Source organism: Callorhinchus milii, unplaced genomic scaffold (assembly GCF_018977255.1).
Source record: "Callorhinchus milii isolate IMCB2004 unplaced genomic scaffold, IMCB_Cmil_1.0 Scaffold2, whole genome shotgun sequence".
Taxonomy (NCBI): domain Eukaryota; kingdom Metazoa; phylum Chordata; class Chondrichthyes; order Chimaeriformes; family Callorhinchidae; genus Callorhinchus; species Callorhinchus milii.
Window position 1 is genome coordinate 71,506,963 of NW_024704743.1, and position 21,538 is coordinate 71,528,500.

The window sequence follows — 21,538 nt, forward strand, 5'->3', positions numbered from 1 at the left end:
TATTTTCAGTGAATTGTAGGTTGCTTTTCTCCATACCTTTAACTTCTGGCCCAAACTGAAATCCATCATCTTTCTTCCCCAGTGAGCTGGCGTCATCTTTAAAACAAAGGTGATCAAATATAATACAGTGTTATAAGTCTCATTTGTGGCCCACCTGAAACAAAGCAAAACAAGTCTTCAAAAATATTATGACATGCTTCCATCTGCCTTTGCTCATTTCACTTTGTCTGGCTATAGGTTTAGTTTACTCCTCTGATTGATTTTCCATTCCACATATATAGCTTTTAGCTCTAAGTGGCACTGGTGTATTTTCTATTGGGCAGTCGTTTTGCTTTCAACACTCTCCCACTTGTAATGGCTGTACACCAGCACCTAGCTCCCAGAGTACACACAAAGAACTTTCTAGCCATTGTAAAGTGGTTATCTTTCATCTGCAATACGTCACTTAGCAATATCAACCATCTATTTTCACGTAAGGACTCCTTCCAGTCAAATCTTCCATACATGGATACTCAAGGTGTACCTGGGCAGTTGACCATAAGATTGGAAAACAGAAACAATGCCCACGAGACACAGCTGTGCATGGTGCTGTCAGTTCTTATTCATCTGTTTCACTTCAGCTGGCTGCAACATGTACTCCACAAGAATTCCTTGATGCCCTTTAAAGACTTTTGTTGATCAATGTGTCTCCATTAATGGTGAGGTACTGTAACGTTGCAAGTGTAACATTCACCTTTTTGCAATATAGCACATGAAAATCTGAATTCACTGATGCTGAAGCCTGGCACATTGTCCAGTAAATATTGTATATAAGGAATAGCTTATACCTATCACATCCTGCAATTGGGACAAAGATTTGGGAGGAGATTCCTTTCCTGGTTAATGCTGTGCCAACTACTAGGCAGACAAAGAGGAAAACATTCCACAATGTTAATAAGTACGGCAAAGTCTGCAAAGTAAAGCTGACCTGCAATGGAGGAAATTCGATGTGCCAAGGAGAGACCAGAGCAAGAGGATTTATTAGGATATGAAGAGTCACTGTTATATAGAACCACAGACCAACTGTAACAATTCATCAGAATGATGAAGGGATGCAGCTACGATAAAGGGATGGGCAATGTAATGTCAAGTGATATTCACTAGATATGAGTCCTTTAATTAAAGATCATTTGATCAAGGTGAATAAAGAGACTTGGCATGGTAGATTGGGAACAGCTCTTCCCTCTGACAGAGGAATGAATGCAGGTGAAGTGTCATGTAAGAGACTCATGGCAAAGATTGTGGAAGATCAATTAAAGAGTAAATGTGGAGAAATGGTTGGAGGGCAAGAAGAAAAGCAGAGGAAAAATAAAGTTTTTCAGGCTAGCAAGATGTACTGAGTGGTGTCCAGGGCTGCTCTTATTTACTGTACACAAAAATAATTAATTCAGAGAAACTGGGTCAGCTGGTCAATTGGGTCCAATGTCTCAGAAGCGCATTACAGGCAGGGCCTGATAAAATGACCAACTTCTGACATTACTTTCTGCATGTTATGCGTATTCTAAGCAAAAGGGGCACCGATGTAACTTCCTTCACAAAGCAACATCAATGGTGCTCCCGCAGTGTGTAAAATACATTTGCTGTGCTCTGAAAGTAGCAGCAGCAATATTTCTGCACAAAGCAAGTGGTGTCACCTGCAACCTGATACCAGGAAGTTTTTTTTAATGTAGCAGGAAATCAAGTACTCGAACAGGATACCAGGTGATATAGCACAGGATTTTCTGGCTGGCATTACACAAGAATTTCATGTCTAGATAATGCCACCCCCCCATCCTCCTCCCTTCTAATTCAGGTAGTTAATCTCATTGTCTAATGAGACAATGCATCACCAGTACAGTTCACAACATTATCATGATTCCTGTGATAAGGAAGGATTGACTTGCCTCTCCACCGCTTTGTCCAGATTGCTGAGCAAACACACCATCCTTCTGACCCACCTCAGCAGTGTGTTTGTCAGCTGTTGAATAGCATGGGGTGATGTCAAAAAGATCCCCAAGAGGGAACTGGAATTGTTGTTAAAATGATAAAAGTACTGTAACCTTCACTGCCACCAGTAGTTAGTCTGGATGAATGAGAACTGCGACTCAATGACTTAGATCTATTCCGCCTCACAGGAAAACCTCAGCCTCCACTGACGCTGCTCCTCTTTACACAACTGATAGGAGTCTGACCCTCCAGATCTTCTTCTCCAGAGAAACCTCTGCCTGTACAGCCTTCCTGTTTGTCCCTCTCTTCAACCAATAAAATAAACAATACTAAGGGGACTGAAAGCAGACTTTGAAGTAATGAGTCAGAACCAGAGATAATCTCATCACTCTGCAGGTTGTTTTGTAGACTTACCACACACCCAGAGCATGTTCAAACAGCACCATGGCTTTAGTCCAGCATTAAATTGGCCCTTCTGGGCTTTAATTAGCTTCCAACTGCAGATAACTACCTTAATTGTTCCTTCAGCAAGGGATTTGAAAACCACTTTCAAACACTGGTAATGAAAAATGGACAATTACAATTTCAAAATGTAAAGCACAGAAAGTCTTCCAATTATATGTCTGTTGCTAACCAGGGGCACTCACTAGACTTTTCACAAACAGAAAATTCCCCCCACTCTTACTGACTTTTTTTTGCCAATGTATTTGAGGATCCTTAAGTAACTAAGAGAGGAAGTCGCAGAAACGCTGGCACAAATCTTTCAAAAATCACTGAATACTGGAGAGGTGCCGGGGGATCGGAGAAAGGCAGATGGTACTCCTATTTTTAAGAAAGGTAACAAAAGTGACCCAGGAAACCACAGCCCAGTAATTTTGACGTCCATTGTGGGTAAAATTATGGAGACTCTTATTAAGGATAAAATCATGGAGCATCCAGACAGAAATAAAATCATAAATGATAGCTAATATGAGTTCATGAAGGAGACGTCTTGCCAATCTAATTTACTGTTTTTCTTTGAAAGTGTGTCAAGGGAGCTTGATAACGGGAACAACAACAACAACTTGGATTTATATAGCGCCCTCCACGCAGGATGGCGTCTCAGAGCACTTAACAGTGCTCTGACTGACACTTAACAGAGTCTGACTGAGCTGGGGCAAGAGGGGAGGTGGCTGTAAGCATGGTTGAAGAGGAAAAGGTAAGGCTGTGGATGTTATATATCTGGATTTCAATAAGGCCTTTGTATAATTCCTCGAGAGGCTGGCACTGAAAGTAAAGAAACCGGGAATCAGTGGAGGTATATTACAATGGATAGGCAATTGGTTGACCTGAAGAACCCAGAAGGTGGTAGTGCAGGGAGTGTCATCAGAATGGGAAAATGTTACCAGTGGAGTTACACAAGGGTCTGTTTTGGCACCTCTTTTGTTTAATATTTTTATAAATGATCTTGAACTAGGAATCGTAAGCATAGTGACTAAGTTTGCAGATGACACCAAGCTAATGAAGGTGGTAGATTGCGAAGCTGAACAAGATAGGTTACAGGAGGTTTTGAACATACTTGGGAATTGACAATAAATTGAAACTCTCCCAACAATACTCTGTGCAGCGAGTAAAGCAAACCAGATGTTGTAGTGTATCAAAAGATCAATAGCAAGCCGAAATAGTGAGGTAATCCTGCCACTGTATAAATCATTGGTGAGACAATACTTACAACAACAACAACAACTTGGGATTTATATAGCGTCCTCCACACTGGACGGCGTCTTAAAATACTGTGTACAGTTCTAGTCGCCGCAGTACAAAAAGGATATTGGAGAAATCGAGAAGATACAGAGGAGGGTAACCAAAATGATTGAGGGAATGGAGGGACTGAACTATGAGGAGCGACTAAGTAAATGGGCATGTTCATGCTGGAAAAGAGAAGATTGAGAGGCGACATGATTGCTGACTTTAAAATTCTAGAGGGGCAACACAATATAGATCATGATGGGCTGTTTCAACTTGTCGAGAATAGTAAAATCAGAGGTCACAGCCTGCGAATGAAAGGGGTAAATTCAGAACGAATCTACGCAAATACTATTTCAGTGAGCGAATAGTGAAACGGTGGAACAGGCTCCCTATGGAGATGGTTGAAGCAGGAAGTGCTGATTCTTTCAAACACAGATTAGATTGTTTTCTTTTGGGAAGTAACATTATGGGGTATAGTACTTAAGTAGTTTGGGACATGTGTGCATGAGACCGCCAGGAAGTTGGAAGGCAAACTAGATGGACCTTGGTCTTTTCTCGTCTAGCATTTCTCATGTTCTTATATTCCTATGTAAAGAAAATACCAATTGTGACATTGTGGTTTTGAAGCAATTGTTTTAATCTTATAAACAGCTTTCAATATTTCATGGACAAAAGAGAAAGATGTGTGAATACTGTTTTTAGGATGTTTTAATTGAAACCAATAAACAGCTATTGAAAATGATCTTTGTAAGGTCAATGCTGGATTGAACCTTTCTGCAATAATTCGCCCCCATGCTCTCCCTCTGCACGGGTTAGTCTCACATAATGGTATGTTCAGTTGCCTGGAGACATGCTTCATATATTAATGGATAATTCAACTGGGAACAAACCTGCTGACAAGTTCCATTAAAGGGGAGGCATGTTTTCATTTTGAACAGCATAATTATGAATGGAAAACATAGTAATTTGAAAATTACAATAGCTCTGGGATGGCGGAAATACACAATAATATGGAGCTAAACCACATGGCTACATGTGGTAAATGGGGATGCAAATTAGGTCAAAACATCACCAACAACATTAGAGCTAAGCTAAATGATAAGCAACAATGGCTGTTACTGTATCATTTCAAATCTTTGCTGATGGACAAAGTGTTGAAGGTTCTCCAGTATTTTCCTGACATAAGCATTCCCAGAAAACTGGCAATTCTCTTAAAATAATTTGGACATAGTCTCAAATTTATAAAAATGTTTACCTAGGCATTTGCCAAGATGTTTTACTTCAATCCGCTCCTGTCTCTGACAAGATGCTTCTTTGACCAAGCAAGGACTGTCATAGGACTTTCCATTCGACGCACACACAGGATTGTAGTTGAATCTGATGCAGTCTATATTACACACGCACCTGATAAAATGGAAACAATAAACCTGTGAGTTAATTATACACGTTACCAGTTACATTATGTAAATTACTCCACAGAATGAAACCTTTCATCCATAGAGACTGGTTAAACTGTCTTCTAACAGTTCCCTCAGAACAACAAAATCAAGACTGCCAAGCTCTGAAATTCATTAGCTGCACTGTATGCCGTTACAGCTTTTATTTAATAGACACAATTGATATTAATGCTACTGTTCATGGAGTGAATATTACATACGTAAAAATCAAAAATAATTCAGAGACAGCAACACGGTATTCTATAATTCATATACACTTAAGGGGCTACTAGAAGCTGTGCATGCTTAAACTACACACAATGTCTCATCAGTGACTGAGTGCACATCTTCTTTCACTTACGTGCAAGACTGTCAACCACTCTTAAATATAACATTTCAGGATGTGATATGACAGAACACTGAAAAAAGCCTATTGCTGTATTTATCATGCTCAGCAGGAAGTGAAATAATCTTACTTTCAGGAGTTTAGGGATATGAAGTCTGTTCTAGCTTGTTTACCACTTCCTGCTCCTGCACTGTTAAATTATATCGTATTGGGATGCTGTGTAAAAAGTACAATGCAATTTATGTTTATTTTGCACCATTCATGTTAGGAGCCATCTTAAAACGCTTGACAATGCTGGGTGAGCACCTAAGGTGTGGGTGGGGACCGAGGGGAAAGATGACCAAAAGTGCAGTCAGACAGATATATTTTGAGACATGCCTTGAATGAAGAGAGGGAGGGAGTTAGAGGGACGGATTTCCAGTGAGCGGTAACAGAATGGTTGAAAGTGTCTGGAATTGAGTGTTGGTTGTTTAACATTATCGAAGAGCTTGTCGCGCTCCAGACTCTTTGATAATCTTAAAATCTGACTGATGTTCACTCTTGCATGGCAGACTTCTGTGCATCCATTCACTCGTGCATGCACACAGCTCTTCTTATCCCCAGGCAAGAGAGATTGCGAGCGAGCCAGCTTTGTATCCCTACATTTTGAATCCCTTCCAAAGTGTCCTGTCCTCCATGTTTTTTATATGAAGCTAAAATGGGCCCCTTAGATTGCTTCATTGGCAGCTGAGATTCAAAGAGTGTTGCAGAGCCACATCTGTGATCCCCATAATCCCTATTCCAGTGGGAATTATGTGTAGCTCAATTAGAGATAAGCTACGATTCAAGCATATTTAAGTTAAGAGAAACTCAATGTCAAGCTTCCCTTAATTTCTGTGTTAGTGTAAATATTGTCACTGATGTGTTTTACCGGTTCATGGTACTATATTTAACATAAGCCCACTAGAAGCACTGGAGTATTGTGTAAAACATCCAAGTGACCGTACTTTTCATTGTGTTCTACAATATTCAGGTTATATTTCTGCACAATCTCTACCAGAAAAAACATAAGTGGATGAGAGTTTATTTCACATATTAAAACAATACAATTTACAACAACAACAACTTGGATTTATATAGTGCCCTCCACACTAGATGGAGTCTCAGAGCACTTCACAGTAACGGATCCAGGGGCCGAGCCAGGGGGAGGGGGAGGAAGGTGACCAAAGGCGCGGTCGAAAAGAAAGGTCTTCAGCAGAGACCTGAAAACAGGAAGAGAGGGTACGAGGCGAAGGGAGTGAGGAAGGGAATTCCAGAGCCTCGGGGCATAGTGGCTGAAGACACGGCCGCCGAGGGTGGAGCGGAGGACTTGGGGGACAAGGAGGAGGCCAGACCCAGAGGAACAAAGGCAGCGGGTACTGTTTTGAGGAGAGAGGAGGTCAGAGAGGTAGGGGGGTGCAGAGGAGTGGAGGGATTTGAATACAAGGGTGAGGATCTTGAAATCGATCTTCTCTGGGATAGGCAGCCAGTGCAGTCTGGCAAGAATTGGGGTGATCGAGGAGCGGAGTTTGGTGTGGGTGAGAATGCGGGCGGCAGAGTTTTGAATGATCAAGATTTTGTGGATGGTAGTGGATGGGAGATCGGCGAGGAGGGCATTTGAATAGTCCAGCTGAGAGGTGACAAAGGCATGGACCAGGGTTTCAGTGGCTTTTGGAGAGAGGTATTGGCGGAGACGGGCGATGCGTCGGAGTTGGAAGAAAGCGGTGCTGGTGAGGGACCGGATGTGGGAGAGGAAGGATAATTGAGGGTCGAACCTGACGCCTAGGTTGCATACGGGTTCGGAGAGTTTTAGGGGGAGGTCGGGTAGGTGGAGAAGGTGAGAGCCATGAGATTTTAGACGTTGACGAGAGCCAAAGTGTATGGCTTCCGTCTTGTCAACGTTCAGCTGAAGGAAATTTGCGCTCATCCAGCCCCTGAGATCTGACAGGCAGGCTGACAGAACATCAGGGGACTGGGGGTCGCAAAGAGAGGTGGAAAAATAGAGTTAGATGTCGTCTGCTTATATGTGGAAATGTATGTGTCTGTGGATGACATCCCCCAGAGGGAGCATGTAGATCAGAAAGAGGAGGGGGCCAAGGATGGATCCTTGGGGAACCCCACAGGTAACCGGGTGAGAACGGGAGAAGAAGCCGTTTGTGCAAATGTACTGCTGGCAGTTTGTGAGGTAGGACTCAAACCAGGCGAGTACGGTCCCACTGAGGTGGATGACAGAAGAAAGGCGGTGGAGGAGGATGGCGTGATCGACTGTGTCGAACGCCGCGGAAAGGTCCAGGAGGACAAGGAGGCAGAGGGAGCCCTGGTCACAGATAGAGAGGATGTTGTTTGTGACTTTCACAAGTGCAGTCTCTGTACTATGGGGAGGGCGGAGACCAGACTGGAGCGGTTCGAAGAGGGAGTGGGAGGAGAGGTCTGCGCGGAGTTGATTGGTAATAACGCGTTCTAGGACTTTTGCGAGGAAGGGCAGGTTAGAAATGGGGCAGTAGCGGCTGGGGTTTGAGGGATCAAGGGAGGGTTTTTTCAGAAGGGGGGTGATGACAGCAGTTTTGAGGGGGGCAGGGACTGATCTGGAGGAGAGGGACTGGTTGATGATGTCAGCCAGTAGTGGGCACAGAGGGAGCTGAGTGACCAGTAAGTTGGTGGGGAGGGGGTCGAGGCAGCAGGTGGTGGGTTTCATGGAGGTGATGGTGGGTGAGAGGGAGGAGGGAGAGATGGGGAGGAAGGAATGTAGGATGGGGGTGGTGGTAGGAGCAGCTGATGGGAGGGTGAGGGGGACAGAGAGGGCATTGTGGCGGGTGACAAGAGGCAGGTGGATGAGGCTGCCTGGCGGATGTTGTGAGTTTTAGATGAAAAGAAGTCCATGACCTCCTCGCACTTGGCATCTGATATGAAGATTGAGGAGGCCTGAGGGGGGTCACGGAGGAGGTAGTGGGTGGTGGAATAAAGGATTTTAGGATTGTGTTTAGCCTCCAAGATGGTGTTGGAGTAGAAGGCCGTATTTGCGTATGTCAAAGAATGGCGGTAGCTGTGGAGATGCTCGAGCCACAGTTGGCGGTGAACGGTCAGGCCAGTTTTCCATCATCTGCGCTCGAGCAGCAGGGTTTCGTTTTTTAGGTGGCAGAGATGGTTGTTGTACCAGGGGGATTGGTTGGGTTTGGAGATGGTCCTGGATTTCAGGGGGACGAGGGAGTCGAAGGTGGAGGAGAGGTGATCTTGGAGCAGCTGGACGGCTGCTTTAGGATCTCCGCAGGTGGAAGGCCAGAGGGATAGGATGTTTGATGATGCGAGGGCCTTTGTGAGGGTCTCGGGGAGTAGCCTGTTCCAAGGGCGGTAGAGGATGGTTGAAGGCTTGGTGGAGGAGAGAGGGATGTGAGGGAAGGAGATGAGGAAGTGGTCCGAGATTGCCTTGTCCACTATGCTAAGGTCGGAAATATCAAGGCTGTGGGTGATAATGAGGTCAAGTGCATGATCACTGTTGTGAGTGGGTGAATTTATATGAAGGGTGAGGTTTAGGGAGGAGAGGAGGGCAATGAAGTTGGCAGAAGTAGTGCAAGGGGAGTTTAGGTGGAGTTTTATATATACTGTATATATTACTTTTATATATACTGTATTATTCATTTATATAGTGCCTTTCACTTCAGGAAGACTGAAAATATCCTTTGCCTCTTACAGTGCTCACAAAGCAAACTCTTAAATACATTTTAGATGGTTTGTCAGAGTCTCAAAAGTAACATTAGTAATAGACAATTTGATTTCTAAGATTTACATTCTTTGGCTAAATTAATTTGAAGAAATATAACCATATTAATTCCTAAGGAAATGGAAGAAAAGAACAAAATAGAGAAAACTGTTTTAATTTAAACATCTAATATCGGTTACAATGAATGACTGAGCTCCATTTGACAATCCCCATGGTTTTTATTATAGTGCAGAAATCAGCCCAAACATCATTAGGTCCTAAATAAAACTAACTTGAAAATGGAAGGGTTTACTTATATTTGTTAAATACCCGATGTTGTTAAACAACTGAAAACAAAAGTCTACTTAATGAGATTTGCACTAGATTAATTTGCTCTTTGGAAACAAACTGGCTCTCTTGTGTAGTTGCAGGGTTTTTTTTCAGCCGGGTGTCTGACACGTGGGGAAACCTATCACTATGTTTATGATTATCTACACCAGCTGAGATTGTACATATATATGCCACCTACACATGGAAATTTCCCTATGTCTGGGACTGGTGTGTGCACTCTATCCCAGTGGGAGCCGCATGCTTACCTAATACCAGAAAATGGAACAGTGATATTTTGACAAGAGAACACTTCCAAAGAATGTAAAATAAGTTTTAAAAAATTTTTTTTTTGGTTAACTGGGTGTCTGACACATGTGGAAACCCATCACCATGCTTAAGAGTATCCAAACCAAGTTGAGATGTCCATGCATCCTACCTACACATGTAAATCCCAGAGATAGATTGTTGGAATGAAATGGAGGGATGCATCCTGCTTACTTAATTCCGGAAAGTATTAGGTGCAGATTGGCAAGAGCCAAGGCCTTGGGACCCTAGAGTGTGCTTTGGGGTACTGCTGAAGTCTAACCAGCTAAAACCACATAGTTTGCCATTAATATTGCTGTCTGGCAAGCTTTCCTGCTGCTTGTCCAGCTAGGACCACCCTACCTGTTCGGGCTTTGGCTTGCAGGGTTAACAGGAGCTGAGTGGGATGACTTCTTGCCCCCAGTGATTGATCTGCCCTTCCAGGTCCTGCCAATAAGCCAGGCTGGCTGTGTTGTCATCAGCGGTGCCCCGTAGTACTGTGGCCTCGCCTGGTTCAGTAACTGGGCTACCGAGACCGCCACAGAGGGCTGGTTCGATTCCAACATTCCATTGCCAGGCATGTCACCTTGGAGCCAGTTCAGTTCTAAGGAGACCCCACTTAAAGTTTTAAGAACATGATGAGCATTGCTAAAATTAATTTGGTTCAAATACAAAGGGACAAAAATAAGGAGTAGGAAGCAAAGGCAGACAGAACACACAACAGGTAATAAACCTGTTCATTGTGCTAATGGAGAAGGGACTGCAATAAAGATAGACAGATGGGGTTTAGAATTACAATGAAACAGGCTTGCTTACCCTAATGCCTTTTTTCTTAAAAAGTCTCGGGGATGATTCTCTAGCTGTCGATAAATTCACTTTTATTGTGTGAGAACATGATATTCTCCTCCATTTCTTAAGTATAGAGATCTTGGCTATGTATTTTTCTTATGTGGATTGGAAAATTACTTTTTCCTCTCAGTATTTTAATAATCAAGATCATGATTCCTTGTGAGGCAGTATAAATTTACAAGATGTTACCAGGGCTCAGTGGATACAACAATCAAGAAAGATCGTACAGGTTGGAGCTTCTCTCTCTGGAGGTGAGACAACCTGGTAGAGGTGATTATAATTATGAAAAGATTCAGTAATGTGAACATTAATTGGTTGTTACTACTTGGTGATGAGTCCTAATGTGAAGGGGCATAAATATACAATAGCCAGCAGCAGATCAAAAAGGAAGTTCTGAAGGAACTTCTTTATGCAGAGAATGTACAACTCACTGTCGGAAACTGGTTGAAGCAAAAAGCATCAACGTATTTAAACTTGATGCATACATAAGGCCGAAGGGAATAAGAGGGGATTAGAAGGGGTGCAGGCTCATGCAGTTTATAAGCTAGTTGTACCAAAAGCCTGTTTCCGTATTGTAATGTTCAATGTAATTCGTTTCAACCTTCTGACCTCTGTTCTCCAAAGAAAACAATTCCACTCTGAGACTTTCATCCGAGATCTCATTGGTGATCTAGACAAGTTTAATTCTAGTTTTGATCTATTGTCAAATGCAGTAAAGCCCCATTATAACATGGGTCATCAGATCACTATTGACGTCACTTCTTATGTGCTGCTTTGTGAATGCAGAGGCACTGACCGGGAATTACATGGATCCCAAATACTGGATAATGGGATTCTTTTATTCTAATTTTGGTTCAGTTGGTAGTACTCTTGCCTCTGGGAAGAAGACTGTGTGTTCAAACTCCGTGTTTAGCATTATCGTCCACGCTTGACAGACTGAGAGCTATACTGTCAGAGGCTTTGCCCTTTGGATGAGATTTCAAACAGTGGTTACACATATTCAGGTGAATGCTAAAGATTGTATGACACTAATCAAAAAGACAATCCTCCAACTGCATACAGTTCTCATCATTGCGACATAAGGGGGTTATTCAGGCCCTAGAGGCGGTACAGAGGAGAGCAACGAGGATGATGCTCAGTCTTAAGAGGAATTAGCTATGAACAATGACTAGACAAGCTCGAGCTCTTCAGTCTTGAAAGAAAATGACTCAGAAGCAACTTCATAGAGATGTATAAAATTTTACATGGGATTCAAAAAGTAAACCCAAATCATTACTTTAGAATGTACCAAGACAGTAGAACAAGAAGATATAGGTTTGGAGTTGTACAGGGTGATTTCAGAACAGACACCAGGGAGTTTTTTTTTGTGTAGAGGCTAATCAACAACTGGAACAGATTGCCAGGAAAGGTGGTAGGGGCCAGAGCACCAGACTCATTTAAGAAGTTGCTTGATGCAGGGAATGGTGGGGTCGGTGTTCTGGGGGATAAGATCAGATGGACTGAAGGGCCTTCTTCACCCAGACAAATCTTGTGATCTTGTGAGATAACTTGATCATTCACTTCTTGACTTTGCCTTGTGCAAAATGGCTATTGTATCTGCCTACAAAGAAAAGCTACAGCATTTACCATTAATTACCCGCGATGCACTTCAATTTGATTAGGTGCTAAAAAAAATCCAAATCTTTACTATTCTAAAATTTAAATGATATTCCAAAGTTTCCATAGAAAATCTTTTATAACCAGCAGGCTGGAGCAAATTGGCAGGCATGTCATCAAGTCAGCTTCTTCACGGCCCGGCAAACCACATGTCGTGTGAGAGATGTTGCTAGGGCGCTATCCCTACTGAAATCAAATAGGGCTGTTCTAAACATTGTGTATTCACCGAAGGCAGCTGGCAAACTGACACTGAGCTTGTTAGAGAAGGCTTTGATTGACTTGCAGAAAATAAATGCAAGGGTAATGAGATGAATATACTGCTGAAAAGATTCATCTGAAATACTGCAGAGATACATTTCCAATATGTCAAAATATTGTATGTCCCAAAGTCTAGTTATTGCCAAGTAATATTATAGATACAGTAAATATGAAATGACAATATCGGGTTCAAATTATTTTATACATGTGTCAACACAAGTGCAAGTGAATGGATTATGGTGCAGCAATTCTTAGTTCCTCAAAGTAAAATTAATATTCATGTTTTATTCCTCATTGTATTATGGAACTCAGCAGGGACATGCTAAATAAAATAAAATAGATTCTCACCTGCTTTAACACTGATAATTGCTACAGAACCCAGCACTGTTTAGCAGACGTGCTCCATAGAACACCTTTGCCCGACATCAGCAGAGCATGGTCACACTGCAAATACTGTGCTAAAATATACAACTCTCTGGCCTCTGTGGGGTATGACCTCCACAAAGTGGGATGTATGTTGAATGCAAGCATGATTTTGAAAACTACCACTGCAGAATAACTTTGAAGTATTTTGCAGGAAGGAACTTGACCCTGCACTAATGGGCCCTTTAAACAGGCAATTTTTTCTATTCAACTAAATTGACATGAAGCTTAGAAAAGAACATTTCTAGAAGAGTGTTTGGAGAGTATGTGTGGCACAGAATATAGCTAAAAATGCTGGTGAAAGGTGACCCCCAAAGTAATAGGCAAGCTTGCAATTCATAGGATCCCCGATAAAGGATAAATTTCAAAACGCAAAATACCACAGATGTTGGAAATCTGAAACAAAAACAGAAGTCGCTGGGAACACTCAGCAGGTCAGGCAGCATCTATGGAGAAAGGAAAATGAATCAACGTTTCGGGTCCACAACCCTTCGCCAGCACTGGCGACAGTTCTGTGGTCATGGACGGTCATGGACCCAAAACGTTGATTCACTTTCTTTTCTCCATAGATTCTGCCTGATCTGCTGACTGTTCCCAGCGACTTCTGTTTTTGTTAAAGGATAGATTTCAGTTGGGTTCATACACACATTCATTACATCGAGGCTTGATTATGCAAACTACTTGCTTGTCGGCCTCCCCAACTCCTCCCTCCATAGGATGCAGATCATCCAGAAATCTGCAGCCTGTGTCCTCTCCCACACCAGGCTCCATGACCCTATCACCTCCATCCTCGCCCAATTCTACTGGTTTCCCATCACAACGAGGATACAGTTCAAGATCCTGGTCCTCACCTTGAAAGTCCTCCATGGTCTTGCTCCCCCTACCTCTGTGAACTCCTAACGCCCTACTATGCTGCCCGTTCCCTATGCTCAGCGGGCTCCAGCCTGCTTCACGTTGCCTGCCCCACCAATGGCAGGTGGGCCTTCTGCCACTCTGTCCCCACCCTCTGGAACTCCCTCCCGCAGCCCCTCCGCCTCGCCCCCTCTTTTGCCTCCTTCAAGACCCCCTTTTTCAACCGTGCTTTCGATCACCCTGCTTCCTTCCCTGCCTTCCACCCTCCCCAATCCCGACCCCCAGCTCGGGTCCAAAACTCTGACTGTCCAGCACCTTGGGACATCCTCCCGACATGAAAGAAGCTATATCAAATGTAATTTTGTTGTTTTTTGACTTCATGAATATTAAATTAATATCAAATACTTTTTTTTTACTTTTTCTGTTTTTCTATTTTCTCCCTTCAATTTGTTTGGTTATATATTTACATTCCTTTATTTCATATTATTTCCATTCAGTTCCCACTTTTTGTGCAATAGCAGTGAATACAGCTCCTCATTATAATGAGGAGCTCAGCCCAGAGAGATAATGTATGTTTCCATCAATCACAGCTCTACGCTGCTATGCACTCCTCAAACTAACACACAGTTATCTAAAGCTTTGTCCTGGACATATTATTACAAGATGCAACAAAGGGCTAATCAGAACCAGGCTCACCAGCAAGTACCTGCATTATAATTTAGTCACTCAGAGTCAAAAGAGAATTGTTGACATTTGTTTCATGCTGTAAGTACGACACTGGTTGTTGGGAGTTTGGGAAAATAATTACCAGACATCCTCTGCATCTTCATCACACTCTGCCCCATATTTGCATTTTCCACACTTTGCGTGTTTTGGGCGCCGCTCTGTTCCAGACCCTTCATATTCTACACGGAGATAAGAGAGGAAGCAGGTGAACCCAACGAAACTCCAGAAAGGCATTAAGAAAGATATTAATGTAGAAACAAGCTCTACATTTCTGTGTTACATACATTTTTACTTAAGAAGACGGAAGGCCATTGTTCAGTCACATTCTGACATCATATTACTTTGTCTGTGCACCAGACAAGTATAGAAGGTGCACTCTATTGTAAGGGAGTGATATGTGATTATGTGTATGTAATATAATATGCTAAAGTTATTATAGATGTTTCAAATCTAAACAGGTACTGCAGTGGGAGGACTGCTCGTTTAATGTTGTGTTATCTAACCTGTGGGGCTGGAAGCTGTTACCTCTTTTGTTTAATGTTCTATTCCTGCTGATCTATATTCAATGACTTGGGATGCATATTATTATATATTAGCAATAATGAATGGAGATAAAATGCAGGACAAAATAATCACATATGAGAAATAGTTTTCTTATCCTCACTGTAGCTAGACAAATGCCATGCAGCCACACAGTAAGTTAAACTGAGACAAACCTGGACAAACACCACCATATCTCATTCACTATTGTCGACACTGTTCACCCGAAAAATCTGAGCTTTGCAAATAAAGCCAAATGAAAAGATCTGGGTCATAAAGGTTTATAATCACAGCTCCTCATTATTCACTTTTCCTATAACAAGGTGAACGGACATTGCAATAATCTAATCGATATAGCAGTTCTTTCTATTCCCTGCATCTACAACATGTATGTCTGTTTATCATCCTGTATCTCAGTCTCTCATACAGAATCCCATTGTTTGGAGAGATAAATTTAATTTGCAATATTGCAGCTGCTTGTTCTGGTGGATTATTGTAAAATGCTAATGAGTTTGCTTGGTGTAATCTGCAGATGGAGATACTGCACACAGTAAAAGATAGAAGGTTGGCTGGAATGAGTTATTTCATCCACTTCACTACAGCAACATACTAGAAGATAGATAGTGTTCAGTTTGATCATTATTGCTGATGTAGTGGTTCTATTGTGTGCATTGTATCTCAATCAATAATCCTGCCATTTCAATGCCAAAGCTGTTATTACGTTACTCTTAGGGACAACATACTCAACATGAAAGAGAACCATTTAAAAGCAGCTAAAGTCAGTTTTCATTTGTAATTATTAACTCAGGCCAGCACTTTCACTGTTTGCTGATTCTGCCTGTTGTGTGCACTTTTGCTAAACCAGATCATTTTATAGCGCACAATTCCTGATACAATGCAAACTAGAGACAATATGCAAGCTACATGCTCAGGGTATCAACACTGTTCACTTGAATGAACAGTGTTGAAATACTGAACCATTGCTCATGACCTCTGTTCATGGGCACAGGAGCTCAGTTTCACTACAACAACAACAGCAAGACTACATTTGTATAGAGCCCTTCATGTCGGGAGGATGTCCCAAGGCGCTGGACAGTGTACAGCATTTCAGACCTGAGCTGGGGTCGGGGGGGAGAAGGGAGGGGAAGGGGGGTGGCCGATGGCATGGTTGAAGAGGAGGGTCTTGAGGCGGGACGTGAAGGAGGCTAAGGAGGGGGCGAGGCGGAGTGACTGGGGGATGGAATTCCAGAGGTTGGGGGCAGAGTGGCTGAAGGCTCTCCCACCAATGGTGGGGTGGGTGGGTCGGGGGACATGGAGCAGGCTGGGGCCGGCTGAGTGGAGTGAGCGGGTGGGTTGGTAGGGGGTTAGGGTAGGGTGGGGCGAGGCCATGGAGGGCTTTGTAGGTGTGGACCAGGATTTTGAACTGGATCCTCTGAAGGATAGGGAGCCAATGGAGTCAGGTGAGAATGGGGGAGATGGGTTCACAGAGTTTGGTGCGGGAGAGGACACGGGCTGCAGAGTTCTGGATTATCTGCAGCTTGTGGAGGGAGGAGTTGGGAAGGCCGACAAGCAGGGCATTTGCATAGTCGAGCCTGGAGGTGATGAAGGCATGAACAAGAGTTTCAGCGGCCTGAGGGGTGAGTAGTGGCGGAGTCGGGCGATGTTACAAAAGTGAGGGAAGGCAGAGCAGGTCATGGCTTGGATGTGGGTAAGAAAAGACAGTTGACGGTCGAACAAGACACCTCGGTTCCTGACTGGCGGTGAGTTGAAGAGTGCAACCATGGAGGTTGATGTTGCCAGAGCCTGAGGTGCTGAGGCGCTGGCGCGAGCCAATCAGGAGAGCCTCAATCTTGTTCACATTCAACTAGGAAACTTGCCTTCATCCAGGACTTGGATGTCCGACAGGCAGTCTGTCAGGACAGCAGTGGTCCTGGAGTTGAGGGTGGAGGCAGAAAGATAGTTGGGTGTCATCCACATACATGTGGAAGTTGACCCCATGTCTGCAGATGACGTCACCAATGGAGACAACTTATGTAGAGTCCTTTAGGCGGGGAACGTCTCAGAGCGTTTAACAGTGGTGGAGCCTGACTCTGAGCCGGGGTGAGGTGGGGGTGGTAGTTGAATGTAAGCAAGGTTGAAGAGGAAGGTTTTCAGGCCGGACTTGAAAAAGGGGAGAGAGGGGGCAAGGCGGAGGGATTGAGTGGAAGTTTACCCCCTGTCTGCGAATGACATCACCCAGGGGGAACCATATAGCTAAAGATGGAGCCCTGGGGTATCCCATAGGTGACCGGGTGGGGACGGGAGAAGAAACCATTTGCCAAGATGAACTGAAGGTGGTTGGTTAAGTAGGATTCGAATCATGCGATTGCGGTCACACTAAGGTAGATGAGGAGAGGGGGTGAGGAAGATGGCGTGGTTGACTGTGTCGGATGCAGCAGAGAGATCCAGAAGGATGAGAAGGCAGAAGGAGCCTGGCGACAGATAGAAAAGGACGTTGTTTGTGACTTTGACAAGCACTGTTTCTGTGCTGTGGGCAGGGCGAAAACCAGACTGCAGGGGCTTGAGGAGGGAGTAGAGGAAGAGATGTGACCGAAGTTGACCTGCAATAATGCATTCCAAGACTTTGGCAAGGAAGGGTAGGTTGGAAATGGGACAGTAGTGTGAGAGATTAGAGGGTTCAAGGGTGGGTTTTTGAGGCGGGTTTTGATAACAGTGGTTTTCAGGGGCAGTGGAACGGAGCCTGACGAGAGAGACTGGTTGACTGTGTCAGCCAGCAGGGGGGAGAGGAGGAGGAGTTGAGTGACCAGCAGTTGGGTAGGGAGGGGGTCGAGGCAGCAGGTGGTGAACTTCATCCAGGTGATTGTAGTTGAGAGGGAGGAGGGAGAAATGGGGACAAAGGAATGTAAGGAGCAGGGAGTGGCAGGAGATGAGGCAGAGGGAGAAGGCGGTGTGGATGGTCTGGGTGGGGTGGAAGGGGACATAGTGGGGGAGGACATTGCAGCCAAGCGGATGTTTTCAATCTTCTAATGAAGAAGTCTAGGACCTCTTCTCACTTTGAGTTTTGATGTGAGGACAGAGGGGGCTTGAGGAGATGATGGATGATGGAAATCTACAGCTGATGCAAGGCTGATTTTGTTAATTTTATTCACAACATTGATTTCAAGCGATTTATGATCTTCACTACTTCAGATTTCTATTTTCAACCCACTCTACCACTGCAGAATTCAGGTCATTAGATATAAGTCCTGCAACAAGACTAAATACCGTCCATGCCATGAATCAATTGGCAAAAGACAGACCTGAGTATGGTCAAGAATCTCAATAGTTGAAGGACTAAGAGAGGAACTATCAAAAGTAAGAGGTAGTAGTAGTTCCATGGACTTGACAGAGAGATATGAAGAAACTAACTTTCATAGAGTTGAAAGAAACAGATTTCCTTAAGGAGCTGTTGTGAAAATAATCTCTACAAAGTGTATGGATGGCTCAATGACCCTGCTCATCCTTTTTCACCCCTCCAGTGCATTTGACAATGTTGACCATTAACGTCTCTTCCACCTCTTTTACCATGATCTACTTCCATGATTGTTCTTTAGTTCCATTCCTGTCACAATATCTCCACCAATGACCCACATGGGGTCATCTCTAGAGATATATTCTTAGTCCTTTCCTGTTCCTTACCTGTATGCTGCCCTAAGTTTGATATCTGCAAGTATAGGGTTAGTTTCCATATGTACCTTGTAGATTGCCAATTCTACCTCTCAGCTCCTTCCCTCGATTCCCGTTGCTGTTCTAATTGTCTGCTTAAATGTCATCAAGTCCATAACCTGAGCCAAAGCTTTCTGGAGTGGAATGTTGAGATTTTTTTTGGTTCTCCCCAGTAGTGTGCCTACAACATAATTGATCCAGGCAATCTGCTTATTACAACATAAAATCAGGAATGTTATATTCACGGACATGTGTTCCAAAAAGAACCTGACCTACACTCCACTGGTCAATTCAAATCTCTAGGTCTATCACTTAAACAGCTCAGAAATTGATCAGATTTTTGAAAATAAAATTAGTGTGCTCAAATATTTTTTCTAATTTTTGTCCCTTTGCACATACTTCCCTGTTCCTGGTCTACCCTCCTCTTGCTAGGATACAGATCGATAGAGACTGGTTGCCCCCTGGTTCCCTGCCCAAGGGCCCATTGTTAATGTGTGAGCCTTGCCAGTGAGTGATGGCAAATCACTCAACAACAACTTGCATTTATATAATGCCCTTCATGCAGGGACAAGGCGGAGGGATTGAGGGAGAGAGTTCCAGAGTTTCGGGGCATAGTGGCTGAAGGCACAGCAACCGATGGTGGAGCGGAGGCGACAAGGGACAAACAGGAGGCCGGAGCCGGCCGAGCAGAGGCAGCGGGTTGTGGTGTGGGGTGTGAGCAAGTCAGATAGGTAGGGAGGTGTGAGGGCAAGAAGGGATTTGAAAACAAGCGAGAGGATCTTGAAATTGATCCATTCGGTATGTAGTTTTGTGTGGGTGAGTATCCAGGTGGCGGAGGTTGAATTAGTTGAATACAATGTATGGTGGAACTGGGAAGACCAGTGAGGAGGGCATTAGAATAGTCCAGCCGGAAGTGACGAATGCATGAATGAGGTTCCGGCTGCGTTGGTTGTGAAGTACGGACAGAGGCGGGCAATGTGATGTCTGTGGAAAAAAGTAGGCCTCTTCAGGGAACAGATGTGGGGATCAAACCAGACGACTAAGTTGCGCACAGGTTCTGTGAGTCTGTCTGAACCCAGAGAGTTTGAGGAGCTCAGACCCAGAAGAGAAGACATTGACGGGAGCCAAAGAGTATGACTTCTGTCTTCGATGTAGATGCCATCATACCGACACGCACCTGCATAACTATTAGAGGGTCCTGTGGAGGGACCAGGAGCAAGAACTCTGACTAGTTTTCCTATCCCTGGGAATGCTAGTCACAATTTATCCCCCTCCCACCTCTTATAATATTAATCCTTGCATTTGATTTAGCGCCTCATCACGTCTTTGAGACGTCTCAAAGCACTTCGCAGAATATATAGTAAAGTGAATAGACTGTATAGTTTGTAGGCGAAACGCACGGCCAAATGTCCATAGCAGTCTTCAGCAAACAGTTGTGGATTGAGTGACCAAATTATCATTTTTTTTTAAGGGATTATAACAACAACAACTTGGATTTATATAGCGCCCTCCACACTGGACGGTGTCTCAGAGCGCTTTACAGTAACGGATCCCGGGACCGAGCCAGGAGAGGAGGAATTATTCCACCAATTGACTAACAACCAGGTTCCTACTTACTGCTAGGTAAACAGAGGCGTGTGGAGTAAGGAAACTTGCCCAATGTTTTGCCCTGTCTAGGAATCGAACCCAGGCCCCTTGCTTGCTAGGCGAGGGCTCTATCCACTGGGCTACAGGACTTCACTTACCCATTTGCAGCCCTGCCTCAATAGCAAATTCAGGACTGACAAAGGATTTGAAACAGCTCCTGGTGCTTAAGCTGCAGTGCTATCCCTTATATCCTAAGAGGGCTCAATCAGAGGATTTTTAACATTATTTAAGATTTATTTTTCTCTTATAAGCTAAGATCACAAAGAATTGTGGCAAAGGTCTTAAATTCAGTCTTCATTGGGAAGACAATTCTTTTAAAGACCTGCGGTAAACTGTTTCCAAATGAAGACTGAATTTAAGACTTTGGCACAATTCTGTGTGATGTTCTTAAATCTTGAAAAAAAATGGTCTCACAGGTGGAGACCAAGTGGAATTTTAGGCCTCAGTTCTTCAATGATGTTGAAAATCAACCTAATGCACATACATGGAAAAAAAGTACACACATTGAATTTCAAAGCTCAGGAATTTGACAGTGATTTAGAGCAGCCTGTATAAATCCTGCTCCGCATTCTGTATAGTAGATTTACTGTGTATTTTGGGGGTGAAATGCAGTAGTCAGTTTGCACACAATGTCCCACAAGCAGCCATGAAGTGAATGACCTATTTTATTTAGGGGATTTGGTAAGTAGTCATGACAGTGGGAAAGACTCCCTTCTCTTTCGAATAGTGCCATGGGATCACTAACATCCACCCGAATAGGCAACTGGGACCTCGGTATAACATCCCATCTGAAGGATGGCCCCTCCGACAATGAAACACATCCCCAGCACTACATTGATGTCAGTTTAGACTATATGATTCCAAATCCTGCCATGAAGCTTGAACCCACAACCTTCTGACTCAGAGGCGGGTGTGCTACCGCTGCGCCAGGCTGGTAATGACATCCTGGGAAATAAATCAGGGTGTTGAATCATAGAAGAGGAGGAATGAAGGTACCTAATGGACATTAATGACTTTGAATTGTATGTAGTTTTGCCAGTTTAAATTCCCCCAAGTCTT

At 43.7% G+C, this 21,538-nt stretch overlaps 1 protein-coding gene across 1 annotated transcript in view; it reads right to left on the reverse strand.

Moving 5' to 3' along the window:
• LOC103181241 (tomoregulin-1) overlaps positions 1-21,538 on the reverse strand; it is a 115,022-nt gene that overhangs the window by 11,577 nt on the left and 81,907 nt on the right. The window contains exons 5-7 of the mRNA XM_042332388.1: positions 14,670-14,766; positions 4,949-5,097; positions 37-96 (exon numbers count right to left, since the gene is read on the reverse strand). Coding sequence (XP_042188322.1) covers positions 37-96; positions 4,949-5,097; positions 14,670-14,766 — 306 coding nt within the window. The remainder of the gene's footprint in view (positions 1-36; positions 97-4,948; positions 5,098-14,669; positions 14,767-21,538) is intronic.